Genomic DNA, 26,719 nt, shown 5'->3' with positions numbered 1-26,719 from the left:
GAATCTGTGTCCCGGTTATATTCTGTGTTCCTGACCACACTGCAGTGACAGAGGGGCCACTCTGCTCCTTTGGGGCTGAAGAACAACTTCCTGATTATAGAACAGGTGTTGGACAAAGTCCTTACTGTCAGAAACATGGACCCCAGATACTTCTTGGGCGAACTACCCCCCAACTCCCTGCCTACCACCACTGCAATCAAGTATTCGTTCTTGTTCTTTTTTAACCATTTCACACAGTGATCCTCTGGTAGCAGAAGTCACTATACTGTGGTTTTCTACTATTGATCCTAAACCTTTCGTATTGCTTTACCACGAGACAGATAGCAGATAACATTTTCACCAACATTCTAAAAATTACCTATGTAAATGTTATTTCCTCCAACATAGTTACTTTGGGAGATGAAATGTTTATTCCAGTGATACGTTTGTTACCGAAACATTTTTAGAACTCCTCTTTCAGTACCATTAACTTGCTTCTCTCTTATTCTGAAGTATAATTCAAAACTTTTATATAGTATATAAAAGAATGTATTCAGTAAGTATCTATAGGAATATATGGATAAAGATGTGAATACATATGTGTTTTCACTCTATTCTCCTTAGAACACTTTTACATGTACCTCATCTTTTTTTTTTCTAAATGAAAGATCCAAATATTTGATGAGCTTTCCCATTTTTATGTGAATGTCCAAATTTGTACATGGTTAACTGTGCAGTTCTTCACTTGACTTTAACTTTAGCAACTTCCAGTACAGCCCCTCAAGTTTGATATTTGCTACTGGACATTAGAAACAATATTATCCGCATGCAGTGAAATTTTAGGTTTCATTGCCTAAAACCTGAAGTAGAAATAAAATGGATTTTCCTTGTCATCTATAGGAAATGTTTGATGTTATACTGGATGAAAACCAGCTGGAGGATGCGTGTGAACATCTGGGAGAATACCTTGAGGCCTACTGGCGTGCCACTCACACGACCAGTAGCACCCCCATGACCCCACTGCTTGGAAGGAATTTGGGCTCAACAGCACTCTCACCATATCCCACAGCAATTTCTGGGTTACAGGTAGTGTCACTTGTACTCTTACAACCTTACATTTAAGGTTCTATAGGAAACTTGACTGAGATGGAAACTGGGAGTGGCCTAGAGAGCCATGTGTTACTATATTAAAAATCTAAAGTATTGCCTAATCATATAGACTATTTTACATTTTTACAAACTCAAATCACTTTGGTTCATATACTTGCTCTGAAGTCTTGGCAACAGAATTCTTCAGATTCACATTTTTGGCTACATTGATTCTAACAGATACAGACTATTTTACATTTTTACAAATACAGACTATTTTACAAACTCAAAACGTGTTACCTAATTATGATCTGCCCTAGACAAAGTTACGCTGAGAGTGGCGTTTTCCTTAGAACTTTCTCCTCTGTTAATTTATAATGGCTTTTACCTAGGTAAATTCATCCCTCCTGTGTCTAAACCCTGCTAAGAAACTTTCTACCTACTATGCAACTGTCCATTACCTCTCCGTGTCACTTCTTAAGGATTATACAGTGATGGCACTGTCAGGCACAGGGCTAGCTAAGTAAGGTATATGAGACAGATGGACCTTATGGCCACCCTTACCTAACCCTTCCCCCCGAGGCTGCGGGGCCTGTCCCCTAGCTTGCCCAAACAAAACATGCACATAAGTAGAGTCGCCTTGTTTGGAAACAGTCGTGAATCCCTGAGTTTTCTTAGGGGTGGGCAGGGCCCACCTCGGTCATCGGCTATGGCCAGTGTCCTTTAGGGAAGCTGGGGACGAGTGTAGGAGCAGGAGGCTTGCTCTCCTGCTGTTGTGGTGCTGCACTCAGGGCTAGAGGTGGGGAGCCAGAGGCATTATGATACAAAGTGGATCTTGCCTTCCTCCATCAATGATTCTGTACCATCTACCAAGGCACTGCTGGAATGTGGCCAAACCCCCAGCTGACTGAGGAACAGGTAGTCAATTGAGCTCTCTTGCATCATGACTAGTTTTGTATTAATGGGTTATAATGATAGTCATAATTGTAGATCCTACAGAGTTAACTCTGAGGTAAATGGCACTCTCTCAAATGTTATTATAAGTGTATTACTCTTTTTCAGAATTGCATCTTTGTAAGCAAAAAACTGCCATGTAAATGAATAGCTTTCGAGGCTGGAAATGAACTTGGGAAACGGGCTATTGTAATATGCAGTGTATATGTGCGCACTGGGACTCTTTCTTTCTTTTTTTTTTTTCTTTTTGCGGGGGGACTCTTTCTTTCCTTGTTTCACTGCCTGCCTGCTGATCCGAGTGTGGCATTCCACTGACTAGTTTGGGTTGGCTTCAAATTGTACACTGTAGGGTGAGAAACGGATTCATGAAGCGATATGCTTCCACCTACACTAGTAGGTGGAAATGAAATGTTGCACTTTGTTTATGAATATAACACTCCTGACTTATCACCTCCAAGATATCCACGTAGAGTGCTTCTCCCAGTTTCACTTGAGTTACTGTGGTGCCCTTTATCCTGGGGCCTATTTCTCCTAGTAACCATGGGCACTTAATTGTGAGACCCCTGGTTGGGGCTCCCAGCACAGGCTGTGACTGTTGAATGAGCTTCCTGCTGTGTGCAGGTGAGTGTCCTTTAGAGGAAATGCATCTGGGTCTTTGGTTTCATCAGCATCCTGTTTCTTAACTGAGGCGACCTACCTAAGCAGGTAGACACAGCTATGATACATGTTTTCCCATGATTTGAAGCAAAACGTTAATAGCCTTTTCTGAGCGCGCAAACAAGTGTCTAAAGATACTAATTTCAAGTAATGGTATTAGAGGAATTTAGTTTATATTCTGAAGATTATTTTCGCAGGACATTTCAGTTGAGGAAGCAAGAATTGTAAATATATCAATTCACTGGCTCCATAATTATTGTGTACTTCTTTGGAGAGAATATTGTTGAGTCTTATGTAGGATGTAGAAACAAATATTTTATGGGTAGCACAAATCATAATTTTATTAAAATATTTTTTAAAGGTATCAGGAACATTCAGCTAATAAAGATGAACTGTGTGACTTTAGGAGGAGAAAGGTTTTATCAGTTCAAGAGAGGAATAAAATAACAGATGCTATTCTGAACTTTAACTTATTTCCCAACAGTAAAATAATCCTCATTTTGCAATAGAAGTGGAATTATTAGGCCTTCATAAATATATTAAGTTCCATTCAGCAGCTAACTTTAAATTCTGTGTTTTTAATAGGAAGCATAATTATGCAGTATTATGTAATTAAATTCATAAACTACCAGCACTTTGGCATCTTTGCATGTTGTGTCCCAAATACATAAGACCAGGTATTTCGAGCAGACCATTTGTACGTCAGAATGTTTTACTGAGTCAGATATTTAGCATCTTATTGTCCAGATCCTACCGTTGTACATACATTTGCATGTTCTAGAAGAATGAAGCTGATGTAATTTAACCAGTGAACCATCTGATATTTTTAGAGTCAGCGTATGAGGTACAGCAACCACTCCACAGAGAACTCTCCAATTGAAAGGCGAAGTCTAATGACCTCTGATGAAAATTATCACAATGAAAGGGCTCGGAAGAGTAGGAACCGCTTGTCTTCCAGTTCCCAGCATAGCCGAGATCATTACCCTCTCGTGGAAGAAGATTACCCTGACTCATACCAGGACACTTACAAACCTCATAGGAACCGAGGATCGCCTGGGGGATATAGCCATGACTCTCGACATAGGCTTTGAGTCTGCAGAAACAAGCAAAATATTCATCTGTTGACAATTTGCCATTGCACTGCTAGGATACAACCAATCATCTTAACTCGGCAACTACAGCACAGTATTGACTGTGCTTATGGGCTGCTGTCATTGATGCTAAGAAGGGGCAAAAAGAAAAACAAAAAAAGTGTACATTATGCCCTTAAGTCTAGATGGATATTAGATGCCCAATCATAGAGATATTTTTAAGTGCAACATTTACATAACAGTACCTTTTGTTTTCTTCATTAGGTTTAGACACATCAATTTGTAATTTAAGGTACTTAACAAGGCACATATAAAATAATTTCCCATGCTGGAAATTCCAAATGACCAGTTCCAGTTGGAACCAATTTATAAACCAATTCCTGTTGGAATTTGGGTGAATCGACTAGAAAGTCTACTTGAGCATGTTGTAATCAATTTAAAAATCTGAAAAAAAAAAAAAGAAACTAATTAATAAAATCAAAATACCAATAGAAGCCAAAACCAGCTATGGTATTTATTTGCTGGAGACTAAATTTACACTTAAAGTTGGAATGTATAAACATTTTAATATATGTTAACGTTGCCAGAATGGCTTTTCAAACTTACCAAATGTACTGATAGTGCCAAAAAAAAAAAATCTCAAATTAATGCAGAAATTCTACAGTCTCCTCAGATTTTAATATTTTTATTTCTTTTCTGGCACACCTGTTGTATTCAAAGTGTTTTGCTTTTTGTTTAGTCACAACTGTTAGCTTGTTTGAAGTTGGCAAAAAAAAAAAAACTCAAAATTTCTTTAGCAGTGAGAGAGAATAGTAAAGAGAAGCCCAATCATAGCTGGTTATGTGAGATGGAAAATGGGGTGTCATTTCCCCTTTAATCAATCTGAGCACAACTACATACATCCAGGAATCTGAAATCAGACAGTAAGAATGGGGCACAGATCCTCCTGAGTGCAAGGCTAAACATCCCCAGATGGAATTTCACCTATCCCACTTACCACAACTACGGGTTCCGTGTTTACCGCCAGCACAATTGAGTATCTTTCCATTGCTTCACTCAGTCTCTGTCTTTGAATATCTGAATGTTCTAGCCCTTCACCAAATTCTTTATAATCATGCTAAGGATTTTTTGTTTTACATGGACACATTGAATTTTGATATTGAAAGCTGCGTTTCTACAAAATGATTAATTGAAAAACTGTGAAAACGAATTTAAGAGCTTGCAGTAAAAAAATAAACTTGTAGATTCAGAATAGATTTGTTTACTAAAATTGTATCATTTTTATTGCAGAGAATTATAAAGCATTTGAAGATTGAACTGCTTTATTTCTAATGAACACTCCTCTTTACCTATTAAGTCTTCACAGTTTTTCCAGTGACTATAATTACAGAATCAGTGACCTTATGTCTACTATAATCAAGGAAGCCTTAGATTCACTATGATCCAAGAAACTATTGAAATTGACCCTTTTATACAATACACAAATGTCTTTAGGAAAAGACTCTTGTTTCTAAGAGTCCGCTTTTCTAAAACTCGCATAGGATCAGGCATAAAAGTCCTTTTCTACTAGTACATGTCATGAAGCCTATTTTTTTTGGAAAATAATAATAGTTCATATTCTGTTATCTTATTTCCCCCCATCCAAGCCTTTCAGTGTTTAGGCTCTTCAAAGCATGCACCAGTTAAATAATTTTCTTGACCATGAAAATAGGTTCCATATTGTTAATTAGTGATGTATATATCTTGAGCCTCATTGTAAGCCCCGCATTCCCTCTCCTCCTGTTATTCACTGTGCATACCCCATTATGAACCTGTTTAGCTGATAATGAGGATGTCTATAATCATGTAAGTTATCGCAAATATTTGATACAATTAAGAAATGTGGGCTCAGTGAATTCTAAAAGTTAACATGTGATACTGGCTTGTGAGGTTCTTTTGTCATCTAGTGAAGCTTACAGAATTTTCAGTTAAGACATTTAAAAGAGCTATATCCATTAGGCACTTTACTAAACATACAACCTGCCATTACTGAATACTTTGTTAGAGCACAGAAGAGCATTTTCCAGCAAACAAATATATTTATTACATGTACAGCACATATTTGCATGAAAAAGAAAACACTAGCCAAAACATTTTTCTATATGCTTTACTGGTTTCTTGTTTGTGCGCATTAAAGTATTTAATTGCAAAGAGTGCACCAAGGTGTTAAACTTAGACTAGACAGCTGTTCAGCTTTTTCTGTAGTAGCATTAGCAATCTGGCCATTTAACTACTTTAAGATATTTACATTTTATGGCAGGTAGCTGTAACAGCATTTACATATATTTCCTAGTCAGCAAGATTACCATATTCTTTCAACTTTTAAAAATCTCTTGTTTTTAACGGCCTCTCAAAGCCTAGTTTCTATGTCCTCTATGTCACGCTGATAGAGAGGTCCATTCAATATCTGTGCACAAAACCAATCTTTCCTTTACCATCAAGTGTCCATACCTGTTTTGCTTTGCATTCTTATTCAAAAGCTAACAATCTTGGAAAGGGTATAATGTATATTTTCTTGATGGATGTACTTAAATTTTTACTTTGATTTGGCATATTCTTTCCCCTTCCTTTTATAATACGTTATCTTCTCCAAATGAATAAGGGATATGCATTTTCCTTTCTCTTTTTCTTAAGCCTTAGAGTTTAATGTGTAAATGATACTAAAATACAGATATATACTAAATGAAAAGTTTTATTTTTACCAAGCACATCAAGCACCTTTGGAAAATACATACTCCATAAATACTTTGTTTTTAACTGATTTCATTTAAAGATTAGCAAATGATAAGCAGGAGAAGCAAGTCTTATAATGTTTTGAGGCTGTTTTAACTTGTAGTATAAACCACATATTCTGTAATTTCAGCATATATAATTTCAGAATATGTAAATTACATATTCTGTAATTTCAGTCAGCGAACATGTAACAATGTAGACACATGTGACAATGTGGAAGTGTAGTCTTGGAAAAAAAAGGAATGCAATTTGTCAATCCTGATGTTAATTCCTCAAGGCTGTAATGTGACTCCAGTATTGTAATCAACCATGTTATCTTGTTTCCTCCAACATTTAAAGCAACACTTAGAAATGTTTATAAATGACTGATGATTCTCGCTTATCTTTATACAGTTCTGTTGGAAAGAAAATTGAAATTAACAATTCAGACTGATAGTCTTTCCTAGTAAGAGAGTCTTAATTATGTGACAATGTGACATTGCTTAGTTCTTAATGAAATGATTTTTTTAAATATAAAACAAATTCTGAGAAAATTATGTGTTCCCTTTGAATAATTTGTTAATTACTTTAATTATTATTGTTGTTGTTTGCAAAATGTATTTTTGGAATGTTAACCTCTTTAACATACCTGCATACTTGAACTTGTCTTTTGTGTGAGGGCCTTAAAATTCATAATAGGAAGCTAAAGCAGTGAAAGGGAGGGAGAGAAGAAAATGATGCCAAAAGACGGTTTGCAAATTTAAACTCCTTGAATGAACATATCATAAAATGTTGTTGAGACCCAGGATGTCAGTTAAGAATGTTTCAAGGCAACCTTAATTTGCATGCTAGTGTATTTTCTTATTATACAATTTTATTTTGGTATTTGCTAAAAAATAAAAACAAAATAATACCACTACAGAAATTGCCCTATATATTGATATTTGTACTACCTCTTCTCTAGAGAAGACAATCTGTCTTTAAAGAGAAAACACTTTTCAATAAGTAGGGAATTTATTACTCTTACTGCTAACCTTGCTGCAAAGCTAAATGCATAAATTGTTAAAATATACTTTCCCCTTAGATTTTCAACTGTTGACAAAATGCTCTTGTCACCCTTTCATTTCTTCCATGTTAGTGAACTTTTCTTTGAATCAGTTCACAGTTTATCAGGAGACAAGGTAAACATTTAGTATGTCAGTAATCATAGGGAACAAGACAAACTGCAAGGAAATTGCTTTTGTGTGCAATTTGTTATAACATCTAGCTCCAAGTCTGAGAGTAGATTCAGAGATTTGATGTTTAAGTGAAGTTGGCTTGCAAATTCAAATTTTGTTGATCCTTGACTTTTCCTATGGACACTTAGCCATTTACTGAGTAGGATCATCTTGGACACTCATGTCATTGGAACAAACTTCATATCAATGTTTCAAATAAATGAGAATGTACCCCTTATTTCTTTTATATTTCCGCCTGTATTTCTGTCTTTCATGACACTGTTGCATGTTCTTTTCTTTATTAATTATATAAAATTCATTTTTTAATAACTATGAATGAAAACATTTTAGGGACTTATGTAATAAAATTTGTTTCATTAGTTCCTCATACCTTTAAACATTAGTTCCTCAACACTTTAAATATTGTTAATGCTGTAACTGTTATGAAGTTACTTACTCAAGCTGTGTCTATAGGGCAGAGAACAGTCCTCTTCTTTTAGATGATAATCATGATCAAACCACTCAATACAATAGTTGTCAGATAGACAACAAGGATAACTTTTTTGTTGTTGACTTAAGCAGTCAAGTTACCAAAATAGTAAAATTGGTTTATATGAGCAGACAGAGCTACAGCATTCAAAAATTACTTGTTAAAGGTTTCTTTTTTTGTTAAAATGAACTTTCTCAAATGAAACTCATCCTCATGTAGCAAGTATCTCTCTCTACTTGTGGATGGTTTCATACCAAATGCTTCATGTAGTTAAGGGACATTATGAGAGGACTAGAAGATATTTCATCAGATAATCTTGACTAAGGGCTGTAACTTCCACTTACCATGAAAACATAAATAAGAGTGAATAGTCATGAGTTTGGGGGAGTCATAGTTACATATGAAATTTTCCTTTGTTTCTTTTGATGTATGTAAAATGTTTGTAGAAAGATGGTAGAAAATGTTATTAATGAATTTAGAGTGTTTGGGGAATACACTGATGCTTCTTCTTTGAAAATTATAGAGTTAAAATGAGGACTATCTAGGAACCAAAATTGGCAGGCCTCCAGCTTTACAATACTTTGTAAGTGTTCTTGGTTATGTTTTGAACATTTGAATTTCTCAACAAATGGCTATGTCTATATTTATGTAGGGGCCACTCTTGCTCTACTTGCATGCCACTTTCACACATCTTTAACTGAGATCAGTGTGAATTCTGTATGCATATGGGATGTATTTTAAGATGCAGGATCATTAATGCTATATTGTTGCATACTATTTTTTATTTTTCATATGCCTTACAATATTTTCTGGGATGTTATTAAAATGAAAGCATTTTATTGCCAAAATAAACCTATGTTGTTATTTCTAATCTGCATTAGCAGTAGAAAAATAATGTAGCAAAAACATATATTGTATAGTACAAAATTATAAAAGATATATATTTTGCCAATAATATAAAAATAGATTGAGGAGAAAGAAGCACATTTGCTATAGCACAAGCTTACAACAAAATCCACTGTTAAATTTGGCAGTTGTATTTTTTAAAAGTATATAGATTTAGTTCTAAGTTTTATCAGATTTATTTCATCTACCATCTTTTTAACTTGCTGCTTGATACTTTTCCAGCAATTTACTTCATAGCCTTGCAATCTGTGGATGTAATTTATTTTACTTTATCCCCTTCCATAAAACTTATTAAATTTTATTTTGTGATAAGACTCCTACTATATTTACTGTTCTTATTTCTTCTCCTTCTGTAACAACTACAAAAAGTAACAGCAAGTGAGCTTATAGGGCTCCTCTGAATTTTGGACATGTTTGAAATGTTTTATATTTTTCACAGCCTACAGTCAGAATGAGAAATAAAGATGTCCCAACAACAACAAAAAAGTATTTAGGGATTCTTCAATTTGTTTTGTACTGAATACCATTTTGAAACATAAGTAAAAGCCATTAGCTGTTTTTTTTTGAAAGGGTGGGGGGAGGGAAAAGCATTAACTTATTAATACTAAAAATAAAAATGGCAAATTGATGTAAAAAGATTTCCCTACTATTCTGAGAGCTGTTGATATCCCAAACTATTGCTATATCTCCAGCTACAAAGTGGAAAAAAAATGCTTTTATCCAGTATTTTTCCTTTCTTTAAATTTTAGTTATTTATTTTGATAATTTACCCCCTTTTATTTTTCTTACATAGGTAAATGTGTAGCATTCTACAAGGCATGCTGGGTAAAATATACTATGCAAATGTGTACAGTGCTGCATGTTTTGTTCTCCCTCTGCTTTAGTGGCTTTAAAGAAAAAAAAAGTGTTGTTATTTTTGTGAACCAAAACATTTAACAAAGAAAATGCAGAGTGCATGCATATAGTATCCTAATTTCTATGGATTTGTTTTATGGAATTTAAATGTGTACAAACCAACTGCATTAATTTTTTTTCTTTTATATAATAAATGAAAAAAACACTGAAACCAGCGTTATACCTCTCCTTTATATTATTCTAGAGATATACTGAAGATATACCGGAAATCAGTAGGTATATTCCCGTACCTTTTATCCAAAAAAAAAGTCTAAACATTTACCCTCAAAACACAGGTTCAATTAAATGACTACTTCCTGAATACTCTGCTAGGTGTTACAAGTGATTGCAAATATTAGGAAAGAGCTTGTAGTTAAATACATACACATACACGCATGTGTGCATGAAATAGAATATATTACAATGTATGTGTGAAATAGGATTGAATACAATATAGAAAAATAAACTAGATAAACCGTATTGTTCACAAGAAATCCCTATATGATTATTTTAACAATTATCAGAAGTTTCCAAAGGTATTTTGTACTGTAAGAATTCCATGGATGGCATACAGCTTATGACTTGACATTTCATGTGCTCAATGTCAAGTGTCCGTGCTATGACTTGATCCGTATTTGACTTTTCTTTCATTGCAGTGCACAAGAAGTTCAAAAGAAATGTGTACTATGTTGACTATTACCACTGTATTAGGATTATACAGTGATTTATTATAGCCAAATTACTTCACAAGCATTATCACATTTGATCAATCTGACCCCCCTGATGGGAAATAGGCAGGGCATAGGTTATTAGACAACTAAAATGAAGATGCCAAAGCTCATTGTAGTCTTTCTCTCTAAAGTACTGTTATCTAAAAATACATATATTAAATGCTTTTAGGCTGATAGTCATCTGAAGCATACAAAACAAGGCCTGGAATACAGTAAATAGTGACTGAATGAATGGTACCTGGGTTATTGGAGGTGTACTATATAAGGCTACCCCAACTATCAAGGCATTTCAACCAACAATCTGCAAGTCCCAACTGGAAGAACTGCAGCTCACTGCAATCACTCCATCAACCTGGCCCTGAGGCCACCTTTTGCATCATCAGTGTATCTCCACTAATGAGACTGGTTGTAGAGAGAAGCACCTTGTTTGTCCTGTCATACAACATGCAGATTAGCATAGTGGTTAGACTGTGGCCTCTAACCCTTGCCTGGGTTCAAAGCCTAGATCCAGCAGTAACTAGCTAGGAGTTTGGGGCAATCACTTAACTTCCCTGTGCCTGTATCTATTTTGGTAGAGTGATTTTTCTTTTGGTTATGGGTCATGTTTTCATATTTCTTTGAACGTCCACTAATTTTTTTATTGGATTCAAGATATTGCAAACTTTCCACTGTGAATGACTTGATCTTGTCTTCTTGATCTGTAAAGAACTTTGGCCTTGTTTTGATAAACAACTGTGAATTAGTTTGATCCTTTCAAGGTTTGTTTTTAAGCTCCTTTAGGACTGGTCTAGAGTAAGGGTTATCCTTAGGCTAGTTTAGCTCCTCTTTTAAGATCTCTGGGTTGTCTACTGAATGTCCTATATATTCTGTGTGTTCTCTTCACACTGGCTGAAGGGAACTCAAATGATTCCTGGCCCTTTGTAAACTCTGGTAATTACTTGTTTTACAGCTCCCCTGTACTTGTTTATTTCCTTTAGTCATTACTGGCTAGCCTCAGGGGGTTTCATACTGGTTTTATACTACACAGGTACAGATTGATATGCAGTCAAAGACTCAATGCCTCAACCTATGTAGGTTTCAGGAGCTTTTCTCTGGATAGCTTCCTTCTTTCAATCACTCTGCTTTACAAATTCTAGTAGCCTTGATCTCTTGGAATGCTGAGCTATGTCTTCATCTCCAGGGAATTGCCAGACTCTATTTGAGTTTCCACTCTCTCTGTAGCTGGCTGGAATTGCCTCCAGGCAGAAAATCCACATAATAATAAAACTTGTCCCATTTGTGTCTCTTATGAGGGATCACAGTCCTTTGTTGGGTGTGGGCCGAAAACAGCTGTTTTCTATATTTTGTACAGTTTCCTATTTATTAGTGGTAGGATGGTAATTCCAGACCATCCCACTCTCCTTTACATGGAAGCAAAATTCTCTCCAATGACATTTTGCATATCACTATTATCATGAATAAATGAGTCTTTAAAAAGTCTCATAAGGAGTCTGTTTTTACAAATAGCTTCATACCACCCAACAAACATTCCCAATTACTTCTTTAGTAGTTCCAAATTTGTATTTCACCCATGGATCCTACAGTTGGACAAGATTGTATTAGGAAAATTTCTTCTCTCCCTGCCCGCGCACCCCCACCCCCGCCTATTTTTTTCTTTTTTGAGACACTTAGAAGATAAGCTGGGAGACCATCTCCCAGGTTATAAAATATGAAGCCCTAACTTCCCAAGTTAATATGGATATGACACCCATTTAATAAGTTGACAGAGATGTGTGGGGAGTTTGCAAAAAGTTTTAGAGCTGCCAAAAGCATTACCTACAGTGGGCAAGAATGGAAATAGTTGTTTTTCTAAATAGCCTAGAGAGTACTTTCTTATTTTTTTAGGAACTTATTTATTTATTTTTATTTTTGGCTGTGTTGGGTCTTCGTTGCTGCGCGTGGGCTTTCTCTAGTTGCGGCGAGCGGGGGCTACTCTTCGCTGTGGTGTGTGGACTTCTTATCACAGTGGCTTCTCAATGCAGAGCATGGCTCTAGGCGCGTGGGCTTCAGCAGTTGTGGCACGTGGGCTCAGTAGTTGTGGCTCATGGGCTCTAGAGCCCATGCTCAGTAGTTGTGGCGCACGGGCTTAGTTGCTCCGCAGCATGTGGGATCTTCCCGGACCAGTGCTCGAACCCTTGTCCCCTACATTGGCAGGTAGATTCTTAACCTCTGCGCCACCAGGGAAGTCCGAGAGTACTTTATTATGTAAATATAAACATAACAACCCATAAATTTAAATGGATTAATATAGTAATTTTCTTTCCCTTCATATGTTTCCTCTAAACTTTGTTTCATGATAAGTCCCAAAAGAAACCAAAGGACTTTTTCTTTAACAGTTGTTTAAAAAGAGACATGTTTCAGCCCTCAATGCTGCCCTTTGTTTCACAGGTACAAGTTTGCTTACAGACAACTACGAAAAACTGTAGACTGTCTTGAGGTCTTACTTAAATGGGTTATTTTTCTATGTATTGAGATGAGATAGTGTATGACTAGGAGAAGTGGTGTGGAAAGGTGGAGTTTATTGCTGATTTTGTTTCATTTCATTTAGCTCTTGCACATGGGGGGCAGAGCAGTTCAAAATGTCTTTTACAGCTCCCGCACCTTTTTCTTTCTCTTTTTACCAAAGTTAAAGAGAATAGAAGGGGTTGGAGCTGTTTCTGGTTTCTTTGTGGAAGGGAAGAAGTAAACAACCTCAGTTTGTTTTCCCACTCTTGCCTCTAACAAGAATAGAGACTAATTATCATTGTTCTCAGATGATCTGGAATCGAAGAAAGACCTTAGAGACAAATGCCCCTGCCGCTCAAAACAGCTTTAGTGGCCACGAAAAATTTTTAAACACGGGAGTGAACTGATCAAGATAGTTGTTTCGGGCAAGATTGATTTGAAAGTGAAGGGAGTGGAGCGGGAACAGCCTTGAGGTGCAGGACGGCCATAAGGCGACCGCTTAGGTAAGGCCACCCTTCAGGGCGTCCAGGTCAAGAGATTTGAGAGATAGAGGTATTCAGCTTCCCTCAGAGCCCCTGATGGAATGCCATGTCTTTGAAGGCCAAGACGTGGGACTTTTGGTGTTCTGTGCGTGCAGGGTTGGGGATGGGCACTGGGCACTCAGTGACATGTTCACATTTTGGCTCTGTGTAAGAAATGCAGAAAAAAAACAAAACTCGGCGGGGACGCCAAAGCAAGCAGCCCAGAGCCACCTGCCCCAACCTGCAGCCCGCATTGCCTGGATCCCGTGGCTCAGTCCCGCCGCCTGAAGGTCGTCCGGCTTGGCACAGCAGCTAGGGCCAGGCGAGTGCCCTTTCCCAGACCCCGCCCCTCCGGCCGCGCGCCTGCGCCTTCCCGTGGCCTCCGCCCCGCCCCTCGCCTCCCCCGCTCGCCCGGTAGTCGCCGCCTCAGCTGCCCGAGAGGAGCTGGGGGAGGACGGTGGCCTGCGAGGCTCGCCGCAGACAACGCGGCGGCGATGTCCGCGAGTCAGGCGGGAGCCGCGGCGGCAGCGGCGGGTCCTCGCGCACGACAGGGCGTCCTGGGCTTCGGCCTCCCTCCGGTTCCTAGGAAGCGGGCCGACGGCCAGCGCGGGAGCAGCAGCGGCAGAGACGGAGGCTCCGGCGCGTCTCTCTCCTCCCCTTGAGCCTGAGCCGGGGGAGGCCAGGCGGCCGGGGTGGCTGGAGGGGGGTCCGCTGCCCGAGAATGGGAATTCTCTTCACCAGGATATGGAGACTGTTCAATCACCAGGGTGAGGGGCTCGGGCCGAGCGCGTACGGGTTAGGGAGAGCGTCAGCCCTGGCCGGGTGGGTGGGGGTCTCCGAATACTTCCGGAGTGTGGGCGGCGCGGTGGCGCGCGCTCTCTGCGCTGGGTGCGGGCTGCTGCGGCTGCGGGGCCTGGGGCTGTTCGCTTCCACTCCCAGCTCGGGAAACTCCCGACTCGCAGCCCTTTGTCTTAGGAGAGCTTCCGAAGAAATCATGCCTCAAATACACCCATTGCTCCGATTTCGATTGGGAGTGGAGAGGGTTTCTTTCTTGCCTCACGTCCGACGCCCCTGAGTGGCCCCGCTTGGTCCACGTTTCAGTCCTTTTTCCTTCAGCAGTTGGGTTTGCACAGCACTGAGAAATGCTGGGGTTCTCTGGGATGAAGGTTACAGGTTGTGGCCCCAGCCGCACCACTGAGCCCCCGAGGATTGCAGAATGCGGTAAAACCTGAGGAATCGCTCTTGGCTTGACCAGTACATTCAGGTTTATGAGCCTGCCCTCCACCTCCACCCCGCCCTTCCCCGCTTTGGGGAGATTCTTCTGCATCCTCAGTAGTGATGGTCCTCTCTCTTCTTGCCATATTGATATCTGTGTTTAAGGTTAAGCTTAAGGTCAGTTTCCTACTCGTGTTGCTTATTTTGAGGTTTTGGGGGGCTGGATTAAAAAATGGTAAAGTGTTTCACCGAAAGCACTTAAAAATCATATCATATGAAACGTTTGTTAACTGTAGGTAACGACTAAGTTACCAGGTATGGAGTGTATTATAAAGAGATGTTTAAGTTCATCTAAACTCAAACATTGCCTTGAAATGCATATCAGATTTATTGAAATTTGTTACAAAATAAGTGTAAAACTGGGGAAAGAAGATAAAATTTTAACAAAAAGAGTCCATAGTCATTAAGATACACTATAGTTACTGGTGTACTTTTGTTCTTTTTAATTCAAGTAGGGTGATTCATCATCCTGGCTGTCAGTAACTTAGTTTGTGTTTTTCTCTTGTGTAAGCTGGTGGTGGTGTCATAGCCCAAAGTTTTCCAGTAAAGACTTAAATGAATGGTGGCATCTATTATGTACAAGCATCTCCGCCTCCTCCTTCGTTATCCAGCTGCTGCTGTAAGAAGGCGATTGGGAGGGAGCAGAACTGGAACTTGTGATCGATCTCTAGTGTATCTTTTAAAAATATAAAGATGATAGTGTCGATCACATGATAGTGAATGGAAGAGCAGTATTTCAAATGATTTTCAAATGATATGGAGAATTTTCATAAACTGGAGAAAGCCAGTTCTAATCTACACTGTCTCTGGCTAGCTGTTTCTGTTGAGAGAAGGGTGAGTGGGAGCCAGTCACTTAACCTCTCTGGGTCCGGGTCTCACCTAGAACAGCAGGGATCTTGACTGTGTGACTGTGGAGCCCACAAATCCTAAAAACTTAATACGTAGGTCTTAAGAATTGAAACTTAACATTGCTGTAATACTGGTGGTGCTTATAGTAGGTAAGATCTATTCTAGTTTTTATATCCATAATTTTGTATTATTTTTAGCAAAGCTAGTATTTCAACTCTGCTGTGAAATTTAGAAAGGCTTTGCTTGTTAATTGAGCTCTAGTCCTGCAAGAAAAATTAGGTATTTCCACTTTCTATTTTGAGTCAATGATAAAACTATTTGTCTCTGTAACTTAAGAATGAATTAGAACTTTGCCAACAGCTACTTGCCAGTAGTAAATAATGATGTGTGCTTTGTTACCACTAGCAATCGCTGAGTAGTGTTCTTATTACCTGTATTTTGTGGTAATTTTTGACTGGACATTTATTTCAGTGTTGGGAATTAATAGTAAGAGAAATTAATGAAGTTAAGTTCTAAAAATTTAGATGTCAATATTGTGAAAATATGAATAAACTATTTCTCTCCTGTTAAATGATGTGGTTGTCTTATCAGCAGGGTCACTTTAAAAAATATTCAGCATTAAATCTAATGTCAGGTACTTGTTGGTCTTTTTAGTTCTGTATTAAACTGGGTATGTATATGTGTGTTAGATATATCTTGGATGCTTTATTTTACCTTCAGAAGATACAGAACACAGTCCTATGTTCTTTTCACATAAACTGTTGGAAGGAAGTTTTGGGGGATTGCAGAATTTGCTATGCTGATGAAACAAACTGTAACATCTCTCTCTCTCTCTCTCTCTTTATTTTTTTTGAGCTCCCTTTAAAACAACTCTTTCAGTTTAAGCTTAAAATGTGAGTACACAGTGAAACCTAATTGCATATTGCTCAAACTTGAAAAACCAGAGGTTCCATTTAGGTGATATTTAAATCAGTAGGGTACAAACTTTGTCCTAGATGCTGTTGTATATATCATTTTTAAAAGTTTCTACAGTCCTTGGAAGTAGTTATTCTTTTCTCCTGAAAAGAGGAAACTGAGGTACCAGTGGAATGATTTTCCTAGACGATGCAACTGGTAAATGCCAGAGTTAAAATACTGCAGAAATATGCTGCTGACACTGGTCTTAAAGAAGTGACTGGCATCATTTTTTTGTATGAAATCCCCTCCCCCCCAAAGGTGTTTCTCAGTTACTAAACTATAAGTGTTTACAACTTTAGGACTTTGAAGAGTTGCCATTAGTATCTTTTAGTATAGAAGGACTTACGATCAGTACTCGGTTTGTTTATTAAACACGTATTTTGTACACCCATTTTGTGCTGGAGGACTGTTCTAGATGGTGGGGATAGACAAGGAACAAAACAAACAAGACCCCCTGCCTTTATGTGGGGAGACAGAAAATAAGCTAACTTCATCTTTATAGATAAAGTAATAGCAGTTAATACTGGCATGCAACGTTAGGTTCTACATGTTTCATGTAGTTTAGTCTTAATTGATTTATTCTTAACCACAACCCTGTGAGGCAGATATTCTCCCCCATTTTAAAGGGGCAAAGAAACATTAGGTACCTTGCTTCAGGCACTACAATTAAAAGTGATAGACCTTTTAGATAGAGATTTTAACCAGGATAGTCTAGTGCCTGAGTTAGTGCTCTTGAAACAAAACAAAACAAAACTTCCTCTGTATAAGAAGGATTCGTGTTAGATAAAAGGAAGAACTTTCAGACACTACTATGAACTATGAAAGAAGTTGTGAAGTTTCCTCATGGATAGCCTTGTTTCATTCTTCCGATTGGTTCTTAGGAAAGGAATGATACGTTGTGAATGAGTTCTGGACAAGCTCCCTGTGCTGCAAGACCTGGTGCTGGGAAAGCCACCTCTGCTTCTGTTGTTTTTTTTCATTGTGTGGGAATTCAGAAGTGCAGAAGAGTACATATAGAAGCTGAGTAGCCAAAGGGGTGAACTGTGCCTGCTATTAAAAATTTTAGCTCCAAATTCACCCTTTTTGCATGCTCTGTGGATACAGAACTGGGTCCTTTAAGTATTTTTCTTTTGCCCTTTGGCACGGTGTTAGGCTCTGTCGGTAGACAGCATTGGAGGGACCCTGAAGGAGGAAAGGATTTTTCTTCCTGGATATGGCGTGCTGCTCAGCAGGGTCTGTCCTGCTCATGCAGTGTGGACATCTCGAGTGGCTGGCTCTTGCACTGTGTAGTGGTCAGCAGCCCCTTCTTCTAGCACCCACTTCGGTTGGTCTCAGAATGGAGGCCGTCCAGTGAAATACCTCCCAATGAACAGTTTTCCCCAGCATCCTAGAGGGAGGATTTCCAGAAAGATCCACTGGCAAGTTTGCTTAGCTACTTCTCTGACATTCAGTGAGCCCTGGCCCGGCCCTCAGCAAGGTCTGCATCTCAGTCCTGGGGAATTGGGGGAAGCTCTCAGCCCTAGAGATAGGGAATGCTCCGTGTATTTGTCATTCCTTTAATCTTTAGAGTTACTTCTTGTTAGCCAATCCCTCATTACTCCAATCCTCTGTAGTAGTTATTTTCTTTAAATTAAACTTTGAAAGTTCAAATTGCTATGTGGTTTATGTTTCCTAATTGGATCTCTACTTTTGCCCTGTATAATTGTTACTTTTCATTCAGCGAAGTTTCTTCCCCCTGAAACTTCACTACCGTTGCTATAAATCGCAAGTTTATTTTCAAACTTTGTTTTTTATTGATGATACTTTTAGATTTTGCAAATTGAATTTTTAGTATGTAGAGACTTGATTAGTTATCTCCCTTCTAACCTTTATGTCTTCCAAATCTGATTTATTTATTCACTCGTAGTTTATTAAGCACAAGCTTTATTCTAGGCTCTGTGTTAAGGCCTGAGAGAACTGTAGTAAACCTGACAGAAATGGATTTTTTGCTCCATATGAGACAGAATCCACGGGGCTTAGTGATAGTTTGGATATGAGGTGAGAATGAAGAATCAGGAGGACTCTCAGTTTATCTGCCTTAGTATTTGTAGTATTTGTGTTTTCTGGCTTTGGTATGATTCACAGAGATAGAAGTCCTCCAGGATGACAGTGACATTTCTTTTTGCTTAATTTACTGACTGGTAGCTGGTAGGATATATATATATATATATAGACTCTTAGAACCTGGCAGTAAACAGAACTGCTAGGCTGCCTGCATATATCAAAAGGAAGTGAAGAAGGGAAACAAGCATTTTCATGACAAAACAGTAAAGTATTGATTGGGAAACTAAAGCCTAGGTGATAACTCAAAATTCCATCCAGGCACTGTGACAGTGTATAGTTGTTTTGGCTTATCTGAGAAACTGCAAGAATGCTATGGCATAGATATTCTAGAAGAAGAACCATACTAAGCAGTAAACTTGTCATGAATCACATGCATCAAAGAGTTGGTATAACCAAGAGTTTTATTACATTTTCCCGTAATAGCATCTCTTTGTATACATATTATATATTCTATGGAATGTTTGTTTTGAAGTGCATTATAACAGTTTTTAGCTACAAATTTGTGTTTTTCGTAGAACATTGTTCTGGTAATGAGAGACACAAGTTGGGGTGGTGAAAGAACCTAAGGATAGTCAAAGGAAGTTGATTTAGTATTAGAAAGTGTGAATAATCTAACACTATTGTTGGGGATAAACTGGCTCTTCACCATTGAGTCAGCACCTTTATGTTTGAGCCCATTTCACAATTATGTCTTAATTTTATAGTTCTCACTGTGACCCATGTGCTATACCTTAGACTTAGGAAGCTGTTATATAGCCATTGGTGCTTTATTGTAAAAACACACAAATATTCAAATAGAGACAAGTTCTAGGAGGGAGTAGATATAAGTTGGTATTGAATGTGGCTTGTAGGAGTTTAGGTGGGGTGAAGAGGTGAAGGACCTCTGGATCATGGCCTCATTGGAATGCCCTCCAGAGAAATCTCAGACTGCTCCACAGAACATGTGGCTCCTTGGAGATTTTCTACGTTCTGCACATGCTTGATGTGAGACTCTTTCTTCCTCTTTTTCTTTTTAAAATATTTTGACCACTAAAAAAACCCCTCATGCGTTCAAATATGTTAGCTTGCATTCACTTGAATGACTTTAGAAATCTGCTTTCTGTCTTAAGAGTTTGGAGGAATGTTTGCGTATTTATGGCATTTGTAGGTGACAGGAATTCATTGTGTTTGTAAAATTAAATAGACAGAAGAGGGAGGTTGTTTCCAGTATGGACAGTGGTTTGAGTAGCTTCTTTACTACCCCTGTCAACATCTCTGACACTCTTTTCTCCTGTTTACTCTCTACCATGCCAGACATGAATTCTCGCCCTGTATTGTCCACCAAACCTTCTCTCCCCAGTGTGCTTCCTTTATTTCTAGGTACTAGTGAAGAAAGACTTAACGAGACTTTACATCTTTATCTACCACAGGTTATGTTATCTAATTTCAGCTTATTCTCTAGTTCATTCATTCATTCAGTGGCTGTAAAAGGTGTGTCTTGAAACTGTTCCCTCCATCCTGTCCTTAGCTGGCAACTAACTTGTGTAAGGAGGAGCCTGAATCCCGTTGTGAGCCTCTTCTGCCATCTGCTTTATCTCAGTGTATGTGTGTTTATTGCACAGTGGTTTGTTCACAGTAGTTTCACCTTATCATGTTCATCTTGTGGTCAAGTATGATACAGAATCTTTCTTTAGTTGTTGTTGTTTTTTTGCCTAGTTAGTCCTTCCTCACAGAAGTGGTAGAAGAGTACTGTGTTTGAAATCAAGAAATAAGTCCAATGGGGCATGGCTAAATTAAGGAGACCACTTTAAAAAACAAAACCAGATGGGGTTTTCACCTTAAAAGCAAAGGAGGCCAGATAGTTTTTCTGCTGATACATCTTACTATTACTCAAAATACCTTTTGAAACTCCTTTTAGAATTTCTTTAGAGACACATTTAAAAATAATATCATTTAGGAATCACACCTCATTTAACAACAAAAAGGTAACAATCATCTTAGCTGCCTTTTACCTTACGACTGAGATGATACCACGTGGCTCCCCTCCCCCTTTAAAATCAAATTCATCTTCAGAACACCATTGGGAGTGTTCAAAACAGTGTATCTCAGGCTCTGAAAGCAATGGCAAGAGAAAAGTAGCAAAATATTTTGAAAAATGGTAGCATGGTTAGAGTAAGTGTTTAACCTCCTTAAGTGATTAAGGGCCTTGTAAGAGACAGTGCTCTTGTATTTGTGATCTCTGTGTGTATAATTCATACACACAGATGCATTTTTTAGTCAGTCTGTAGTTATTTATCATAGATCCTTGCCTAAATTTGTATTGTTTGCTTTTGCCCCTATTTTGTACTGTTTTTAGAGTATCATTTCTCTCATTGGTCAGAGTAATTGTATTTTCTTCCTGAGTACTGGCAAGTCTATCTAAATTTAGTCCTGCAGCTAATACATAGGGGTTTACAAAATGATGTTCCTGAAACTTAAAAATAAGTTGACGTTTTAAGAATTATATTATTAAAAATTGGTATTCAAGTGAGAAACTAAAAAAACTTTCATCCAAGTCAGCGGTCAGAGTGTAGCCCAATATGAATTCTGCTTATATTAGAATGTTTACATTGTTTGTATTACTAGAACTGAAGAAGATATCTGTCATCAAAAGGGGAATGCCTAATTTGGGGACATAGAAAAATATAGAGTCAGGCAAAATTGCCATGCCGTTTAAAAACTTCCCGGGTAAAAAGGCACCCTGCTCCAGGGACTCAGTAATCTGGCCCTGATGCAGGTATGGCCCTCCTGTGAAGATGGATTTGTCAGTCACCACAGCGTTTAACACTCCCTTTGATGGGATTCCATGCTCCCCAAGTAATCTGATTTTAATTCAGTCACCCTACATACTTTTTCTTAGGCAGAAACTGCACTTGTCAGGTAGTTTCATTTTCTCAGTTCCTTCCCCGTAGTCATCTCTAAAAGATGATAGACTGGGCCTGCATTTTTTAAATGACTTTTAAGAACCTGTGTGGGGGGAGCATGGTGATGTCAGTTTAGGACCCTGGTGGTTCTAAGCTGCCTGCTCTTTCTTCAAAGAAATAAGTGATTGGATAAAATGGATTGTATTAAAATTTTCTATTTACTTGATCTTCGTATTTTTGTATAACAGGAGGTACCTATGTAGCATTAGGAATTCCCCTCTATGGTAAATGTCAACTATTTGGAAAACATCTACTACCTGACTGCAAAAGCTTTTTCTTAAAGATCTCCTTACTCTTAGGTGTTATAATCCTTAGCATTTATTATTTATAGAATGAATATTAATTCAGCATTTACTGAGTACCTGCCTTGCACCAGAAAAAGTTGTAGTTACTAGGAATATGAAGATGATTAGCATGTGATCTATATACTTGAAGGGTGCCTCATTAAGCTGAGAAGATTAGTGAGTGTACATGTAAATTATTATAAGTGCTGTCTTCGAGGTGTGGCAGAAGAGCAGGAGAAAGTGATTTTTCTTGGGAAGCTAAACTTTAAAGATTAGTAGGAATTCTTTAAATGGAGAATTGGAGAGGATAATTCCAGCACAGGTAAAAACCATGAGTATAGAGGTAGAGAAATGTTTGCCGTGAACATACGTGGCAGCTTGTGTAGGGAGAACAGCTTGAACTCCAGCTTAGATACCTGGCGGTAGTGGTGAGGGATAATAAAGCTGAAGCCTATTCATTTGGGAGTGGCTTTATTTACAAGGCTGAGAACTTGTACCTTGTTTTCCTGTCAAACTGGAGAGCCATCATTTAAATAACAGTGGCATTATGAGCTTTATTGTTTCTAGAAAGATTACTCTAGAAACATGAGGAAGATGGACTGGAGATAGTCTGCTTAGGTACAGTAAGAGATGAGGAGGACTACAACTAGGACAGTGGGAGGAGGCAGGTTTGGGATATATTTTTGAGGTAGAATAGAACTTGGTGACAAATTAGATGTTCGGGTTGAGGGACTCCAAAGGCATCTGAATTAATGGTAATACTATTAAGCAAGTTAAGTAAGATAGAATTAGGAACAGGTTTGAATATTGGGTTTTTGGTTATGTTGAGTGGCACTGTGTGTATCCACTAGGTAGATTGGAGCTTAGGAAACATTTGGGAACATGGATTAGGAATTGTCTTTCTTGGTGGTAGGCACACCCCATGTGCTGTCTTAATCATGACATAAAGCCAGAAAGAGAGGTAGTGTTGCCCCTGTTTTACAGTGACGAAGCTAAGAGTTAGAGAAATAAGTCATTTGCTCAGGGTCACACAACCACATGTATTTTTCCATCTTGCTTCTGTTATCTATTACTGTGTAACAAGCCAATCATAAATTTTATGACTTAAAGGGATAATTTATTACTGTCTCTCATGGTTCTGTGAGTTCACTGAGCTCAGTTAGGAAGTTCTGGCTTGGGGCTCATTTGATTACATTTGGATGGCAGCTAGCACTGGAGTCATCTCCAGCTCCACCTGGCTGCATATCCAAGGTGGTTTCTCTATTTGTCTGTCTGGCGTCTCAGCTGGAATGGCTAGAACAGCTGGGGGCATCTGTGTGTCTCTCTCCACAAGATCAGGCCACATGATTAGCCTGAGCTTCCTCACTCATGCATAGCAGTCTTGGGGTAGTCGGACTTGTTACGTGGTGTCTGGCTTACCCCAGGGGGAGTTGTCCTAGAACCAGGCAGCAGCTGCAAGGTGTGTGATAATCTAGGTGTGGAAGTCATACAGCATCACTTCTGCTGCATTCTTGTGGTTAAAAGCAAGTCATAGGACCAGCCAGGATTTAAGGGGGGAACTATATAGGGGCATGAATATCCAGAGGCCATCTTTGGAGATTAGCTTTCTCCACACACTGCTGTCTTTCAGAATAGTTTTTAGACAGCACGGCAATAGATAGGCCCCAAGATGCCTTGTTAAAATGTGAAAGGAGTGTAAGAAGAGAACTCTGGGAAACATGAATGTTTGAAGGAAGACCCAAGGAAGAGGAGTCAGTGGAAAAAAATAAACATCAAGAGACAGAGGAAGAAAACTTGGAAAAAGTGATGCTTTAGAAGCCAAGGGGAGAGGAAGCTGCTGCCACCATAGCTATAGGTCCTTAAATTTGGTTAGAAAGACCCTATGGTTCAAATGTACTCAGATAGCTTACAGTTGCCTTTTGCCAGCAGCTTTAAAAGGCTGCCCTTTTTTTCCCTTCCCATTCATCCCATCTCACCTATACATACCCAGTTAAGGCCTAAAATTCACATTTAGAACTTAAGTGACTTAGTTAAGTTTAGTTAGGTAAACTTAAGAACTTAAGTTTCCAATGTGAAACATTTATACCTCAAGTCATCCATAAATTGTTGTGATTACATTTGGGATACTTTACTGAGAGTAGGCTTCCATAGAGTGGAAAGAATGTAGTGCTTCTGCCTTCCTTCAGAGAGATGAGATGAGAGTTCTCTATGTAGAGTGAGGGGGATAGGAGGTTAGACCAATGGCGTACTTCTGGTCTTGCTGTGATGTTCTTTTGAGTTACAAGAAGGTATAAAGTGCCATGTACTGAATTATACCATAGCTGGAAAGAATGGGTGAAATAGGAAAATTTTTGGTTTTGATTAATAAATCACTGGTGTTTTTCTTTTTTTCAGAGCACAAAGTTATCATTGTTGGGCTGGATAATGCGGGAAAAACTACCATCCTTTACCAATTGTAAGTACTAACTACTTAAGATTTTTTATTTTATTGTTTATAGTTTTTCAGCCTGAGAGATATTTGATTAATGAAAGCAATAAAAAATTATATGGAATGCAAGTTACTCTTTAAAAAGGCAGGTTGGCCATGAACCAGGAGCCAAATTTAAGCAACTGTTTCTAGAGAGCTAGAAATTTATATGACATTGAGCATGTTGTTCAGTTGTTTTGCTTGTGGAGAGTAGAGAAATATTTGTTTCTATAGTTTCCTGGAATGAATCTAGAGTATTCCAGATAGTCCACTACCTAGCTCCACCTCTGTTTAAACCCTTCATTCACTCTTATGAGCTAGTGGAAAGGGGACATTTGGGTACAAAATATAAAAGTAGGTCATGCTGACTTATCCCTTAATTGAAAAATTTTCAAACAATCTAGCTTTCTTGCTAACTGTAATATATTTGAACTTTTTTTTCCCAGTTCTATGAATGAAGTTGTACATACGTCCCCAACAATAGGAAGTAATGTAGAAGAGATAGTGATTAATAATACACGTTTTCTAATGTGGGATATTGGTGGCCAAGAATCTCTTCGTTCTTCATGGAACACTTACTATACTAACACAGAGGTATGTTTCTTAATATACTAAGTCTTCTATGAATATAATGCCTGGGAAACACCTTCCAGATATGAACTCTTATAGCTCGTCTTTTTGAAATATCACAGTATGTTAATATAAGTAGAGTTTAAACATAGTGGAATCTTTGATTCCCTCTTTCAGGGTCATTGTTATATATATCCATTCTCATTGAACCTCTGTAGGGAGAATTGGTGATTGATTAATCTGATTTTATATTGATCCTAGAGCTTGCCTTAAGTACTTGTTTTAATAAAGAATTCCATTTCACAGTTTGTAATTCCATTTCTCTCTTACTATTTATTTATGTCTGCGTAGAGGAAATCCTAGTTAGATGCGAGGGCTCTGATGGTTTGAATTCTTGGCCAGAATTTTACTATGTGTTTTCTTTTATGCAATACAATTGCACATTAAAGAATTCTTTTTCTTTTGAGTATAAAGCAATTTAGACATAATCATGTGTTTTATTTACATATTATTTGCCAAGAGAAAATTTCTGACGTTTGAGAGCTTCACTATATAGACCTTATAAGATGAAGGGCTGTGACAGTTGTTTTTGTAGTGCTGATTATAAGTTAATAAATCTCCAAATGTATATACAGATGAATATTATGTCAGTAAGACACTATTAAGTGTCTCTAATGACTTGATCCCCTAACACTCCATTAAGCATTTGATTATGTCTTTTGGAGAAGGAGGAGTATATATAATTAGTATTCCTATATAAAACGCTGCAGGTATCAAGTTCATGGCAACACCTTGAAAATTAATAGCTTTGTTAAGAAGGCTTGGAGTAGAACAGGTGTTATAGTGATAAAACCACGTATCAGTAAGGTCTCAAGTGAGAGAAGAGGGAAAGTAGCGGTTCTATTATCCTTCTGCATTATGGTTGATGAAATCTGAAGAATAGAAAAGATCCTGTAAATTACTGTGGTTTATTTGGAAATGAAAAGCTAGTTCTAAACAATAAATAGCACATACTAATAATAGGCAGTCAGAATTAACTTGGGCATAACAAATGCCATCATAAAGCAACTATATCTGCTTCTGTTTCCCTGGTGCCTTTTGGTGTTCATGGAATTGAAGAAGAGGCACACTGTAGCTCAGTCCTGCACAGCTCCTTTCGAGTCTTTGATTGCATCTGGTCTCATCGTCAGTTCAGGAAAGAGTTATGCCACTTATATAAGGAAGAGAGCATGGTTTTCGATATAGATTTATTCTTTAAATTTGTTGATTTTTTAAAAATTGATTTCTTTAACTGTCACATTACTTTATTCTCATACGCATACCCTTTTAGATTTTTTTTATTAATTTATTTATTTGTTTTTATATTTGGCTGTGTTGTGTCTTCGTTGCTGTGCGCGGGCTTTCTCTAGTTGTTGCTGTGCGTGGGCTTTCGCTAGTTGCGGTGAGCGGGGGCTACTCTTCGTTGCGGTGCGTGGGCTTTTCACTGTCGTGGCTTCTCTTGTTGCGGA

At 38.1% G+C, this 26,719-nt stretch overlaps 2 protein-coding genes across 5 annotated transcripts in view; both read left to right on the top strand.

Annotated features, from left to right (window-relative positions):
* Positions 1–4,967, top strand: part of CACNB4 (calcium voltage-gated channel auxiliary subunit beta 4) — a gene marked incomplete at its 5' end in the record, with an annotated part of 266,603 nt that extends 261,636 nt beyond the window's left edge. For both annotated transcript variants that reach the window (XM_079924005.1, XM_079924006.1), the window contains 2 exons: positions 880–1,065; positions 3,510–4,967. In XM_079924005.1, the coding sequence (XP_079780131.1) occupies positions 880–1,065; positions 3,510–3,770 (447 nt within the window). In that variant the 3' untranslated portion in view covers positions 3,771–4,967. The remainder of the gene's footprint in view (positions 1–879; positions 1,066–3,509) is intronic.
* A 9,214-nt stretch (positions 4,968–14,181) lies between these two features.
* Positions 14,182–26,719, top strand: part of ARL5A (ARF like GTPase 5A) — a 70,860-nt gene continuing 58,322 nt past the window's right edge. For all 3 annotated transcript variants that reach the window (XR_013828884.1, XM_079925255.1, XM_079925254.1), the window contains exons 1-3: positions 14,182–14,531; positions 24,569–24,629; positions 25,088–25,235. Coding sequence is in view for 2 of the 3 variants with exons in the window: in XM_079925255.1 (XP_079781381.1) it covers positions 14,486–14,531; positions 24,569–24,629; positions 25,088–25,235 (255 nt within the window). In the remaining variant the exon portion in view is untranslated. The remainder of the gene's footprint in view (positions 14,532–24,568; positions 24,630–25,087; positions 25,236–26,719) is intronic.

Source organism: Stenella coeruleoalba, assembly GCF_951394435.1.
Source record: "Stenella coeruleoalba genome assembly, chromosome: 6".
Taxonomy (NCBI): domain Eukaryota; kingdom Metazoa; phylum Chordata; class Mammalia; order Artiodactyla; family Delphinidae; genus Stenella; species Stenella coeruleoalba.
This window is presented reverse-complemented; position numbering and strand designations above follow the sequence as displayed.